Source organism: Lactuca sativa, chromosome 2 (genome assembly GCF_002870075.4).
Source record: "Lactuca sativa cultivar Salinas chromosome 2, Lsat_Salinas_v11, whole genome shotgun sequence".
Lineage (NCBI taxonomy): Eukaryota > Viridiplantae > Streptophyta > Magnoliopsida > Asterales > Asteraceae > Lactuca > Lactuca sativa.
The window spans coordinates 124,401,127-124,415,843 of NC_056624.2; the positions used below are offsets into that span (position 1 = coordinate 124,401,127).

Sequence of the window (14,717 nt, forward strand, 5' to 3'; positions counted from 1 at the left end):
GAATGCCCTGAGCCTTTCCTCCATAATCTACATCATAACCTCCTTGACCATCCCAAAGATGATTAGGGTAGCGTCAAGGATGCCCCTCGTAACCTCGGTTGCAATAAGCTCACGCAGTCTCTCGTCAATGACATCGGTAATGTCACCTAATCCAGCCCTGGATCCAGATCCCAATCTTGATCCCCCAGTCCCATGTTGTGTCACCACCATAATGTATTGCAATACCATAAACATAATGATCAGGATATCCATAGCAGAGATCTTCCCACATTGGTCCTCCTTAGAGCACCGAGGTCTAACGTTGGTTTGGGTACATGTCCTGTGCTCTCAGTAGTACGGGCCCAATACTACCTTCCATACCTACCTGTACCTGATAACTCCAATTCATCCCAAATAATTCACATTCCACATACTACCGCACCTCTCAAATCCTAGGTTGTCCTAAGATTTGCTTTACCCATACCAATCATAACCAGTTGCTTTTATACATGCAAATTATACACAAAAAATGATCAAATAGACTTTCAAATAAAAGATTCTACCCTAGGATCACAATCAAACAAGGAACATGAAATAAGTCCAAATCAATAATTATGAGGCTATAAGCTCCTAACCGTATACAATTTTAAAAGCATACACATAGCAAGTTCCATATAATTAACAAAGCTCAAACATCAGTATAACATGGCTAACACATTGGTGAACTACTTACTTGGCTCGGTTGATCACGCGCGTTGCACTCTCATCTTTTCCTTTCCTTAAAAGCTTTTTCATTTTATTTTTGAAAACAAATTTACCATTTCCTTAGTTTGAGTCCTGACACACCCAAGAGTGTGCCCGAATCCCTCAAACCAAGGCTCTGATACCAACTTGTAACGACCCAATTTTCAAAAGAAAATTTTCAATTTTTTTTATTAATCAAACACATATCCATAAACCATGAAATCCCAAAATAATTGTTTTCAAATCCACATTCATTACAACTTTATTTTAAAACATCATAGTGTCCCGCAAAATGCTTGTGTGAGAGTGCATGCCGCCCTTGGGGTCCGATGTACCTGAAACAAATCCATAACTTGTAAGCTAATGCTTAGTGAGTTCCCCAGAGCATACCCCGCACACAATCCACAACCCACATATCATATTAGCTATAAAGCTACACATACCACATAAGCCATGCATACATAAACCTGTAGGGATGTCATGGGATCCCCCCAGGGTCTTACACCTTCGTGTCAAGGGCTACCCTACATGGTCTTTACCTGGGAATGCCATGCGCTACCCCACATGGTCTTATATCCAACTGCCACGGGCTTCCCCCGAGGTCTTTCATGTAATAACCAACATAATCAACCTAACATATCATATCACAGAAGCATCTAACATACTACATATGCATACATAAACATGTAAGGATGTCGTGGGCTCCCCAAGGGTCTTACACCATCGTGCCATGGGCTACCCCACATGGTCTTTACCTGGGAATACCATGGGCTACCCCACATGGTCTTTACTTGGGAATACCATGGGCTACCCCACATGGTCTTATATCCAATTGTCATGGGATCCCCCCCCCCCCCCCCGCGGGGGTCTTTCATGCAATAACATACAATCACTTGCATACCACATATCTCTACAAATGCTAGTGTACCACATAACATAAAATAGGTCGACCTTGGTGCCTTAGACCCATTGGTATGGTGAGCAGACTCACCTTTGTCTGTAGAATGTGAAGGATGCTCTCCTAACAATCCGTAGACACTCGTGCTAAACAATAATAATATTACCCAATGTTAGGATCAAATGCCATCTAAGTGGGGAACCCAAATCCCCAAGTCCTTTCACAAAGGCCCAAAAGGTCTTTCTTAGCTAATGGGCCCAAAGTCCATATCCAAAGTCATTAATGGGCCTCGTGGCCCAATAAAGCCCAATAATAACATCCCTGGTCCAAAACAGATAAACTGCCCCCTAACCCCAAAACAAGACCAGGCCCAATGACTAATTGAGGCCCAAAAGCTCAAAGGCCAAACACAAATCCAAGTCCATCTGCTGTACGTACGCTTAGCGTACTACCCTGGTACGCGCAACGTACTAAGTCTCTAGACCTTATGCGCTGCGTACGCTAGGTTATGCCCAACGTACTAACAGGTTAAGCGCTTTCTCCATTAAGTTCTTAATACTCGATTTCTCACGTCCAATAGTCATATCTAAGCTTATTAAGACGACCTAGGGCATAAACTTCATAAAATTATGCCTTTGCATGTCTCATATGCTCCCAACAACCCCATTAAGACCTTTTTAAGGTTCCTAATCCATGCATGAGGTCACAACACCCATCAAGACTTCATTTTTATGTCATAAATGGATCAAAGGACCTCAGATCTAACCTTTCCAACCTCTGGAGTTGCCCAACTCACAAGAGGAGATCCAAAATCAACAAAAGGGACCAAACTAGAAAACCCTAACTAGATCTAATGAATAAGATGGAAAGATCAAAGCTTTATACCTCCAGAAGCTCCTTAAGGTGAACTAGGTACAAATTCTTGAAGCCCAATGTCACTCCAAGCTTGCTTGACAACTTCTCCTTCTTGAATGGACAATAATAAAATGGCCCCAAATGCACTCTATAAGCTTAAAAATGATCTCACAAACTCTCTCTGGAGTAGAAGGGCGAAATAAGGTTGTGAAGGCTGTCTAGGGTTAGGTCAAAGAGGCTTAAGGACGTTTAAATAAGCCTCAAGTCCGGAAATTAGGGTTTTAGATGTCCGTCACGTACACCCAACATACTCCTGGTACGCCCAACGTACATGCTGCCCCTCCACGATCCTCCTTGCAAAGTACACTAAGTGTACCCATAAGTACGCCCAGCGTACTTAAGGGACTTATTATGCTAGCTATATTTAAAATTCTTCAAGGGGTTCAAGGTAATACCTGATTTGGAGTGTTACATATTATGAATTTGTATTTGAGCCAACTTCAACTTTCCTTTTGACAATTCAAAAATGGTATATCATTTAGTCATGAAAGGAAGTTGTATCGCCTTATGTTCATGGAATTATAAGCTGAGATATATAACTTTTGAGCAGAAATAATCAAAATGAAAGTTGAAGTTGGCTCAAATACAAATTCATGGATATAAAGATCACTGGAATTCAAATTCATATGGGAAAATTACGAATGTTAGAAGTTAGATAAAAATGTTATGGGAAAGTTACATGATCATGTAAAGATTTACACGAGCATGTAAAGTAGGCGAAGGTCAAAAACTTGTTTTTTCTTGGTTTTTAATGAATTATAATGGTATTTTGGGATAGTTTAGCAAAAACAGATAGTGTAATATATTACACAGTCCCGTAAAGGTCTGAAACTTAAATGATGCCTAAGTTAGTTCTAAACACTCATTTGCAAATACCATCCGATTTTGGGAGCTTCTTCAAAGTTTCTTAAAGGTTCTTGGCAAGTTATCAAAGGGAAATCAAGGAAGAACAATGATTAAACTATCAAGAACAAGAAGATGGAGATGGAAATGGAAATGGTGTAAAGGTGTGAGGTTTTTGTTGGGAAGATGAACCATTTAGATATAAATATGGGAAGATGAAGATAGGATACGGAGACATGATATAAAGACATAGGTTTAAGATATGTATAGGCAAGGGTTAGAGAAGACACCTATTAGGAGGACTCGGGGGAAGTCATATGAATGAAGATGTTGAAAATGTCGTCGAAGATGATACAGAGATGAAAAGTCACCGAAAACTAGCTAAACCGCCGATTATCGTTCAAAATGATGTTTGTTTTTGGATAGTTGGAAGACTAAATAAGAGTAAAAGTTAGGGGACTTGTAAGTCATTTGTTGATATAATGAGGGTGGTAAATGTACTTTAGCGTAATAAAACAAAACAAATGAACCGTAAAGTAATTTTCAATTGAGTTCATTCCAGACTTCCAGTGATGGGTCTTTCATTTTCCCTTGTTCCCTTTTCCCTTCCAAAATCCATACTCCTACTAACTAATTTTCACACATATGCATCATAAACACACAGTGATTCCTAGAAGCGATTTCCCACTGGAAGAATCTTCTATTCTCTCTATCAATTATCGATTCAATAGTATGTTTCTTTCAATGTAGTTGTTCCCTTGAAATCGATGTGTCTCTCAATCTTGACTGGTTAATCGAAGCGTGTGTGTGGGTTCGAATTTCTGGGGTTTTCTGGGGACGCAGGTGTGGTGTGGGGGGTTTGTTATATGATGCTTTGTCCTGAATTGAACACTCAGATACAGACATGGCTCCGTGATTACGACAAGATTCAATCTGTCGCCGTGATTCTCATCTACATTCAAGTACGCTTTCTCTCCTTTCTCTCGATATTTATATGTATACAAGTTTCTACATCTATCTGTCTGTGTGTCGGTATGTACATATATATGGATCTCTGTATACAAGATTCCGAAATGAATTAGAGCATGAATTGTGTACACAAAGTATAAATACAAATAGACAATATTCATGTATTTTCAATGTCTATTTCATGTTGATTGATGGAATTGTATATTTGTATCGATGTTTGAAGATTGGTTGTGCTTTGATTGGATCATTGGGAGCATTATACACTGGAGTTTGTCTGGTTGATCTTGGGATTTCATTATTCGCTTTAGTTGCCATTGAGAGCAGCAGCCAGAGTCTAGGTCGAACTTATGCTGTTCTTTTGTTTTCCTCAATTTTGTTAGACATTTTGTGGTTCATCCTTTTCACCCATGAAATCTGGTTAGTTTTTCTCACTTTCTGTTTGTCGATATAAACCAAATCTCCCTCCTAACCCTAATCTTTCTCCACTTAATTCAGGTACATGTCTTCTGAGATTCATGGAAAATTCGCTATCATTTCTATTAAAGCCACTCTAATAATGCAAGCAATTGGGTTCTCAGTGAGGTCATTATCATCACTGTTATGGATACAGATGTATAGATTAGGGTCTTCACTGGTAGATAATACATATCCTCAAGAAGGTGATCAGGATTTGGGGAACAGTTTTATAAATCCTGCAACTCCTTTGTTTAATAGACATAATACTTCTGGTTCTAGTGATGTGTTAGGGGGTTCTATCTATGATCCAGTCTACTATTCTTCTCTTTTCTCAGATAATCAAGATGATGGATCTTTACGTGAGGTATGTATGTATATATGTATGCATGTATGCATGTATGTATGTATGTATGTATGTATGTATGTATGTATGTATGTATGATTTGTGTGAATTTGATGTGTTTTTTAGGGTGAAAACCGTTTTAGTAGCTCGGGTAGGTCTATATCTGATGTTCCTCAGTTGAAGCCTTCTGTGAGTGGATCTTTCCAAGCTATACATGTAAGTTTTTTTTTTTTTTTTTTTTTTTTTTTTTTTTTTTTTTTTTGACTTAATGCATAAAGCATGTCTTATTTGGTTGAGTGAGCTGACCTGGCCCACACTGTCCTGTTCCAAGAACATCATGTCAGATGTAAATTAGATACACAGTTACCTGCTTAGGTGGCATAAGAATGTTGTTTTATGGTTCTACTTTTTGTTTAAAAGAGATAATGATTTGATGGGGTTAACCTTATTAAAATGATACAATGGCTAAATAGATCCTTGGGAAAATTACACTTTTCATCCCTGTACTTTATTGATATCTGGAGATTTGGTCCCTGAAATGAATTTTAACCTTTTTGTGCCTAAAAGGTAATTTTTTTCATGTTTTTTGTCCCTCTAGTAGACAGATGTATTTATTGGGTGGAGCGACAAAAAAATATTTGTTTGAGTAAATTACAGAAATGGTCCCTGTGGTTTCGTCAAATTCGCAGGTTTGGTCCAACCTTTGAGAAGTAGAAATGTTAGGTCCCTATGGTTTTGAATAACTACACTGTTGGTCCCTTTTGGTGGATGCTGTTAAACATCAGATGTTAAGTATTACGAATTGACTATTTTGCCCTTAGACCAGATTAATTAAAACTATAGTAAAAAACAGAAATGGTCCCTATGGTTTGGTCAAATTCGCAGGTTTGATCCATCCTTTGAAAAGTTGATAGATCACGTCCCTGTGGTTTGCAAATCTTGCAAAAATGGTCCTTCCGTCTAACTCCGTTAGAATATCACCGTTAAATCCATATAAAATGACCTTTTTACCCTTGTCTTTTTGAAATAACAAAAAAAAAATAACAAGAATACAAAAGATGAGGGTAAAAAGGTCATTTTTATATGGATTTAATGGTGATATTCTAACGGAGTTAGATGGAAGGACCATTTTTACAAGATTTGCAAACCACAGGGACGTGATCTATCAACTTTTCAAATGATGGACCAAACCTGCAAATTTGACCAAATCATAGGGACCATTTCTGTCGTTTACTCTAGTTTTTATTAATCTGGTCTAAGGGCAAAATAGTCAATTCGTAATATTTAACATCTAATGTTTAACAGCATCCACCAAAATGGACCAACAGTGTAATTATTCGAAACCACAGGGACCTAACATATCAATTGATTCAGTTAAAAGCCCTAGAACAACAAATGTAATTTACTCTATTTTTTCGAAATAAAAAGGTTGAAAAAAATCTTTTCAGGACCATATCCGTATAAACAACAAAGAACAGGGACTAAAAGTGTAATATATCCTAAATACCTTTTTTTTGTGGTGGCTTGTATATGCTCATATGATCTCGAAATTTGATAAATAAAGTTAAATCCCTGAAGAATATTACAAAAATAACCCTCTTGAAAAGGATGCTATCTTGGGGGATAAACCGAAGGAAAAAATTAAATGAGGGCAAATTTGACTTTTTCTATTAAGTGGTTCTTTTTCTGCATTCGCAGGAAAGGAAAACAGCTGGCAGAGTTGGGAGTTTTTGAAGCGGAATGAATTAACAACATTATACACGAAAAAAAGCTATGGGCATAAAAGACCCTTTTGCCACTTGTGAAAAGGAGGATTATTCGTTTATTCAAATTTTGCAAGCTTTGTATAGTTGCCCATGCTTGTGGTATTTTTTGCAAAAAAAGAAAAAGAAAAAAGAAAAAGTGTAGATGGTGTTTTACTTACTCTCTTAGGTTTATGAGCTTTTGTAATGTGTAAGAATGAGATGAAGTACTCTCTAAGGTGTATTGTCAATGAGCATAAAGACCATTTTACCTTCTCTTAACCATTAAGAGGTTGGAACCAATCCGTTCAGCATTCAACTTGATTTGCCAAACAGCCTCTTAATTTAAGAAAATGTAGCCGAAATGAGAAATTATATCCAACAATTAGCCAAATTGCACACCAACTAAAAGTGAAAGGGGTTATGATAGAAGTTCCTTTAGAAGGTCAATGCTAATATTATTTATAACTCAAGTATCATTTATTCTACACATGATTAAATATTTAAACATATTTTCTATCATTAATAAAATGAATGAGATCCATATGTTTGGTTTAGTTGGTATTAATTCATTTAAATGAATATGTAATTAGATTTAGAGGAGTCATCGTTTGCTAGCGAAGCGGCGTCTATTTTGTAATTTGGAAAGTCGTAGTTTATATATAACACGGAAAACTTTTTTTATTTGAAATTATAAAAACTTTTTATTAATCGTTTTGAAATAAATACAAGAATTGATTTAATATTTATATTTTATAACATTATTTATAGCAGTATTTAGAGTATATTTCAATAACCATAAAATAACTTTTATATACATTTAAGAGAAGATTAAACTTAAACAAAAGCTAACAAAACCTAATGCAAGAGAGTTCTAACTATCATTCATTTTGTAAACCACTATAATAGATATAAGAATAACAAATTACTGAAATCGTCTCTATGGTTTGTCAAAATTTCACGTTTGGTCCCTAACATTTTTTTTTGCACTAGGACCATCCTTATAATATGATTTTATTACGTGTTTTGTCCCAAATTGACTTAAAATGTCCAAAATACTCTTATTGATTATTTTATTTGTTTTCTTTATTATTAGCTTGTTAAAAGAAATGCTTTAATATTTGTTGGGCCCATTTAACCCTTTAACCTCCCTATATGTACATAGTCCATCGGCTCAACCCCTCACCCTCAAACTCTCCACCTCCCTCTTTCTCACCGGAAATCACCATCGATAACCCTCTTCATTGCCGGAAACGACCACTACTATTTCTTTTTGATGGTGCAGAAGACCGACGAATATAGTGCAGAAGAGCATCATCCGTTTGATGTGACTCAGAGCCACAACCACCATCGTTTGTGCGTTCTTCCCGTTGTCGAACTGAGCAACTCCCTGGTCTTCTTTATTCTCTGTTCTTGGAGGTGTCAGAGCAGTCGGTGACCTAGATCACCAACACAACGCCGCTGCCTTGCACCCACGAGTACCACAACAGTGCCCTAAATCCAACCATCGCAATCCTGAAGTCACAACCATTGTCGCCCCTGAAACTATTACTCTTCCTCCATCACCTACACATCTGTTTGGTAGGAATCGTTCCCATCTCTCTCACACATAAAGCCCTTAAATTTTGGGTTTTAATCTCTTGGTAGGGGTTTGATTTTTGTGTTCTAAAATTCTGAAAAAGAACAGAGGGTCGATCATTTGAAATTCCAAAAAAGAATACAAGTTGTGATTTGTTTGGATTTATTTGATTTGGTGTTTTGTTTATTTTTTATCATGATTTTTCTGGGATCGGGAGTTTATTTGTTTCCGGCATGAGGTGTAGGTGGTGATGGTCAATGACAAAGGGTGGGTTAGGGTTAAAGGGTGAGGGGTGAAGGTGAGTCCTTTATTTGTTTCCGACAAGAGGTGTAGGTGGTGGTGGTCAATGGCAGAGGGTGGGTTAGGGTTAAAGGGTGAGGGGTGAAGGTGAGTCCTAATTGTGGTGTTGCATGTTAGAGCATATGGTATGGGCAACGAGAAATGCTATTATTTCTGATGTGGCACCTCATAACCTAGTCATAACAATATGAACCCCCCCTTCTTGTTGTATCTAGTTGTGTTGCTTCTTGTTGTGGCTATGACTAGATGAAACGTGATCTTTTATTGGCTGCACAAATTCTCTCTCTCTCTCTCTCTCTCTATCCCTCTCCTCTTAACGGGTGTTATAACACCATGAACACCACATCCCCTTCTTGTTGTTTCTTGTTATAACACCACTTCAAGTTGTCCATACCATATGCTCTTATGGAATTATTTTTCGGTTTTGCATGGAAGTTGGTGATGGTTGATGGTGGCCGATAATGGCCGATGGTGGCCAATAACCGATGATGGGAGCAATCATGAGCCGGAGTAGGATCATGAGTGGGAGTGCAAGTGGGTCCCAATTGTTAAGAAATCAATTAGTTTAATACTTTTAATTAAAAATATTAAAAAATAACAACTAAAAAATAAAATATTAAGGACATTATAGTCATTTTAGGTATGTCAGGGACGAACCATGCAACAAAATGAAACCATAAGGATGATTTGAGTGAACAAAAAACGTTTGGGACCAAACATGAAATTTTGACAAACCACAGAGACAATTTCAGTAATTTGTTCCCGATTTTTTTTGAACGGCAAGCAATAACATTAGCCCAAAGCAAAAAGACTTAAGCAAGAAGCTTAAGCAAAATACAAAGAGTCAAACCGAGTATAAGAGAACATTCGTAATAGGAGAAGTACACCAAATCGACTAATCAAAATAATCTAACTTGGATCTAAATTTAATCCAGTTAAATATGATAATGAAAATATCATCCGCTAAAAGCATCGAAGCTTGCCGAACATTCCTATAAATAATATCATTATGCATTGTATAAGGTGGAATAAGTAATCGTCAACTTAAGCTTTTGAATTTTTTTTGTTAGTAGCCTTAGAATTCAACATCTCTGGAAGATCCTCGCACGAATGATGAGGATTCTTGATAATCGCAACCCACCTCACAAGCCAACTCCATAAAACCTTCACCACATCACAGTTGAAGAATACATGATCAAGAGTCTCGACGCTAATCTGACAGAAAGGGCATACGGAGGAATGAACATTAATACCACGGTTCAAAAGATTTGGAAAGAGAGGGATCCTGTTTTTAAATAATCTCCAAACGAAACAACTAATCTTTAAAAGGGATCTAATTCAACCATTTGAAAGAATTCTCCCCAACACTATCATGTTTATCAATAAAGGCACTAAACAATTTAACAGAGAAATCACTAGCACCATCACCATTCCAACGCTAGCTGTCCGTTCCACCAACAAACTAAAAGTTGTCAAGCAAAACAATTAAATCCGAAAATTGGGCAGCCTCCATGCGTCTCCTAAGATGCCTGGACCAGCTCCAAATCCACCTTGAACCAACATCATTCTCATTGTTGTGTTTATCTAAAACAAGACAATCTTTGATTGTCTCTATAGCATACAGATTTGAAAATAAGTCTTTTAAAGGAAAATCTCCACACCAAACATCTTTCCATAAATAAGTGTCACTACCATCTCCAACAACCCTCTTAAAAAACTTAGAAAGGGACAAACCCTTATCATGCAAGTCAACATCAATCTGAGATATACTTAGCCACACACCTTTTATGGTATTATTGGCAATAGGTTTATCATCAATGAGTTTTAAGTTATGGATTGACTTAATGCATGAAGACCAAAAAGAACTACCTCCATTTTTTAATCTCCACCACCATTTGGCAAGAAGAGCCAAATTAACCGACTCGAGAAAACCCACACCAAGACCACCCTCTTTCTTAGGTTTAGTGACCAAATCCCAAGAAAGCCAATTTATTCTCTTCTTTTCACTATCACTGCCCCAAAGAAACCTCCTTCTAATACCATCAAGCATAAGAATGCTCTTCCTTGGAGCTCTAAATATCGAAAAATAGTAGAGAGGCAAGCTATTTAAGACCGAATTCACAAGAGTGAGACTACCACCAAAAGACAATGCTTTTTCCTTCCAATTTGATAACCTCTTCTTAAATTTCTCCACTACTGGATTCCAATTTTTGGCAAGTTTCATATTTGTCCCTACCGGAAGGCCAAGATAAATAAATGGAAAAAAAAGCAGGCTTACATTTTAGGATGCTGGAAAGTCTGTTAACCTCCAAATTATCCACACCAATGCCATGCACCTTACTTTTGTGAAGATTCACCTTCAAACCTGAAGCAATAAAAAAGCACACAAAGTAATCTATTAAGATTCAAAAAATTAATCTCCGACCAATCGCCAATAAAAGTGAAGTCATCCGCATACATAAGATGAGATATAGAAGGTCCGTTATTTCCAAGAGAAAGACATGAAAGTGATGAAGCACGCAAGCCGCCTCCAAAGAAATATGAAGACCTTCCACGACAATAATAAATAAAAACGGAGCAAGAGGGTCACCTTGCCTCATGCTTCTACAAATATCAAACTCCTTGGTACCCAAACTCCAATTGCTCCATGACAGAATCTAAGAACTCCCAACTCAAAGAGTCGAATGCTTTGTCAAAATCAAGTTTAAAAATTAACACCTTTTTCTTTACTTTTTTGGCCCACAAGACAATTTCATTGAGCAAAAGCAGTCCATCCAAGATACTTCTACCACTAACATAAGCCGATTGTTCCGAGGTAATTATCTTGTCTAACGCAAGCTTCAACCGATTAGCAAGAATTTTTGTGAGGATCTTATACAAGCAACCCACAAGATTAATTGGTTTTTAATCTTTCAAAAATAACGGATCACTGGTTTTTGGCAGTAAAGAGATAAAGGAAGAGTTGCAACCTCCTGCCAAGATACCTAATCCTCAAAGTCTTTAACGAACAAAATATTATCCCTTTTAATCAAGTCTCAGTAATGCTTCAAAAAGTTGAAGGTAAACCCATCCGGTCCCGACGCCTTGTCACTGCCGCAACTCCAAATAGCATTACAGATCTCCTCTTCACTAATCGAAGCCGTAAGTAACTTAACATCATCAGCCGACAACTTCTTGAAACGATTACTTATGAGTTTAGGATGATTATACAACAACTCTTTGAATTTATTGGAAAAGAAAGTTCCTAACTTCATTTTTAATTTTTTTCGGCTCCGAAACCAATCACCATCCAAATTCAACCCATTAGTTTGATTTTCCGCTTATTATTGTTGACAACAACATGAAAGAACTTAAAGTTCTCATCGCCATCAATGTCACATCTCAAACGAGCTTTTTGCTTCAAATCAGATCTGTAAATCGCATCTAAATCCATGACTATGCTCTTCCATTTTTTTGCGACAATCTCTTTCTGGAGTCGTTAAAGGTCTCTCTTCCACAATTAATTCAATCTGATCAATTTTTAACAAAAGAAGATTTTGCTCCTCCATCTCACTTCTCTTAGAATCAACTCTCCACTTCTTGATATCATTTTTAACCGCTTTGAGTTTATGAGCAAATCTCCTGTCAGACGTACCAGACGGAAAAGAATTTTCCCAAGCCTTCTTGACAATACCATCAAAGCCCTCCAAAGAAAGCCAAGAATTAAAGAAACGAAAAAGCATCAGACCAAAATCAAAGCACTGACTCAATAACAAAATAGGACAGTGATCAAAAAATTTCCTAGGAAGAATGATCATCGAAGATAAACCCCATTTCTCCATAAACGTACTACAATCAAGAAAACGATCCAATTTACTAAGACATTATCGTCCTTGTTAATCCATGTAAATTTACGACCTCCAAGACTAAATTCAAACAAATTGGAATCCCTGATAAACGAGTTGAACTGCTCCATAGAGGTATCGCAACCACGATTGGAAAACCTCTCATACTTGTATCTAATTTCATTAAAATCACCTATAAGAAGCCAACAACCCTCCATCGATCTGATGTGATTATTCAAGTGCAGCCACAATGAAGCTCTATTATCATCATTTACAAGGGCATAAATATTCAAAATATTTGTGAGGCCAGGCATCCCACTCCATCTACCTGACACTAAGATTTAATTCGAGTTTTTAATCACATTCAACCTTTGAAACACATGGGGATTCCAATTAGAGAAAAGCCCTCCAGATCTACCTTGCGATTCCACAGAGACATAATGAAAATCAGAATTACCCAAAAAAAGATTCACAGGAAGATCGTTAGTGTCAATCAATTGAGTTTCTTGCACACTAATAAAATTAATCTGATGAAGCATTTTTAAATCTCTCACCCAATCTCCTTTGTAAGACCCACCAGCACCTCTAAGGTTTACTGAAAGACAACTCATTGGCATTTCTTTTGAGCACCTTCACCTTCAATAATATCCCTCATGGCTTGACTAGAAATATTGAGATGAAATCCCACTTCTTCACCTAATTCCATAGTTCTGTGTAATTCTATAGAGATCGAGTTCATAGAAGCAGCAGAGCTCACCTCATCCGAACCACATTTAGATTTGCTTCTAGTCTCACACGATTTCGATCTTTTATTCTTTCCATTCGCCAAAATAAGATATTTGAACTTTAAAGAGTGAAAAACCTGCTTGGAAGAGTGTTTGTTTTTGCATGTTTGACTCCATCTAGAACTTTATCCCTAAATTCATTAATCTCAAATAATCTCACATCGCATTCAATGCGACAACAACAGTGAAATTCAAGTCAAAGTCAAAAGTCAACAAGTCAAAGTCAAGTCAACAAGTCAAACCGGTCAATCTTGTATAGTACTTGTATGATTAAAAGTTATTCTATGAAAACGTACATTTGTATGTCAAGAATTCAAGTGTCGCGGTGAATCTATGTGTTTATCAATGTGAAACCCTAAGAAGGGAGTTAAACGCATCAAAACACGACTATGGACCCTTTTGGGGACTTAAAATAATCATTAACGAAGTATAACTGGGTTCACGGACCTTGCGTTGCAAGATTATTCAATGATAATGGCTAAAAATGAATCTCTCTCAAATCTCTCCCAAAATCTCTCTCAACTTTTTATAGTCATCTGGGTCATCCCGACCCTTAACTTGGTCAAAAATCGCGCAAAACGGGAATAAATCACGAAAAACAGCCTCTTAGGACCGAAACCCTCTTAGGACCGAAACCTCTCAAGACCGAAACCGTCTTAGGACCGAACTCCCTCAAGACCGAACCTTGCATAGACCGAATATAGCCGAACCCTTGGTCCATTTCGGTCCTTCCAGCCTTCGGTCCCTCTTGCTTCGGCTCCTTCCCTTCGGTTCTTCGTCTTCTGACCTTCGGTTCCTTCTTACACCTTTGGTCCTTCCCTCCTACTTTAGGTCCTCCTTATAATCTCGGTTCCTAGCATCTAAGACCAAACCCCACCTTCGGTCCTTAGCCTTAAGGACCGAAACCTCGCCCCTTTCGCCTCCTTCTCCCGGTTTTCGACTACTTTCGCTTCCTAAGCCCGTTTTTGACGGGGATTTTTCACCAAATTCATATTTTTACCATTTTAAACCCCCAAAACTAATATTTTATTTATTTCTCAAGGATTTATTAATTAAAAATCATTATTTTATATTAAGAGGAGTATTCTACCCCACAAGTGGGTCAAGTGTGCCCACTTGCCTCCATGTATCATCCTCTCATTAGCCCAAACTTATCCACATCACACAAACCAAGGTAAACATCATTTCAACCTTGCCACTTGCTCCAACAACCTCTATATAAAGAAATCCCTGGAGAATTTCTTTGTTCACTTTGATCAATCCTTCACTTACACACTTCTCAAACCACCTCAAGAAAACTCTTTTCTCTCTACTTCCCACCACTTTGTGCTAGTGTTCTT

General features: G+C 37.4%; 2 protein-coding genes across 2 annotated transcripts; one reads left to right on the top strand and one right to left on the bottom strand.

The window, feature by feature from the left end:
• Positions 1-3,921: 3,921 nt before the first annotated feature.
• On the top strand, positions 3,922-7,192 carry LOC111898625 (uncharacterized). The gene is made up of 5 exons (XM_023894526.3): positions 3,922-4,341; positions 4,572-4,765; positions 4,844-5,168; positions 5,274-5,363; positions 6,846-7,192. The coding sequence occupies exons 1-5, from the start codon at positions 4,246-4,248 to the stop codon at positions 6,879-6,881; spliced, it is 741 nt and encodes a 246-aa protein (XP_023750294.1). The 5' UTR covers positions 3,922-4,245; the 3' UTR covers positions 6,882-7,192.
• A 4,980-nt stretch (positions 7,193-12,172) lies between these two features.
• LOC111898676 (uncharacterized) lies at positions 12,173-13,209 on the bottom strand. The gene is made up of 3 exons (XM_023894572.1): positions 13,011-13,209; positions 12,625-12,920; positions 12,173-12,508 (listed from the first exon to the last, which is right to left on the bottom strand). The coding sequence occupies exons 1-3, from the start codon at positions 13,207-13,209 to the stop codon at positions 12,173-12,175; spliced, it is 831 nt and encodes a 276-aa protein (XP_023750340.1).
• Between the last annotated feature and the right edge of the window lie 1,508 nt (positions 13,210-14,717).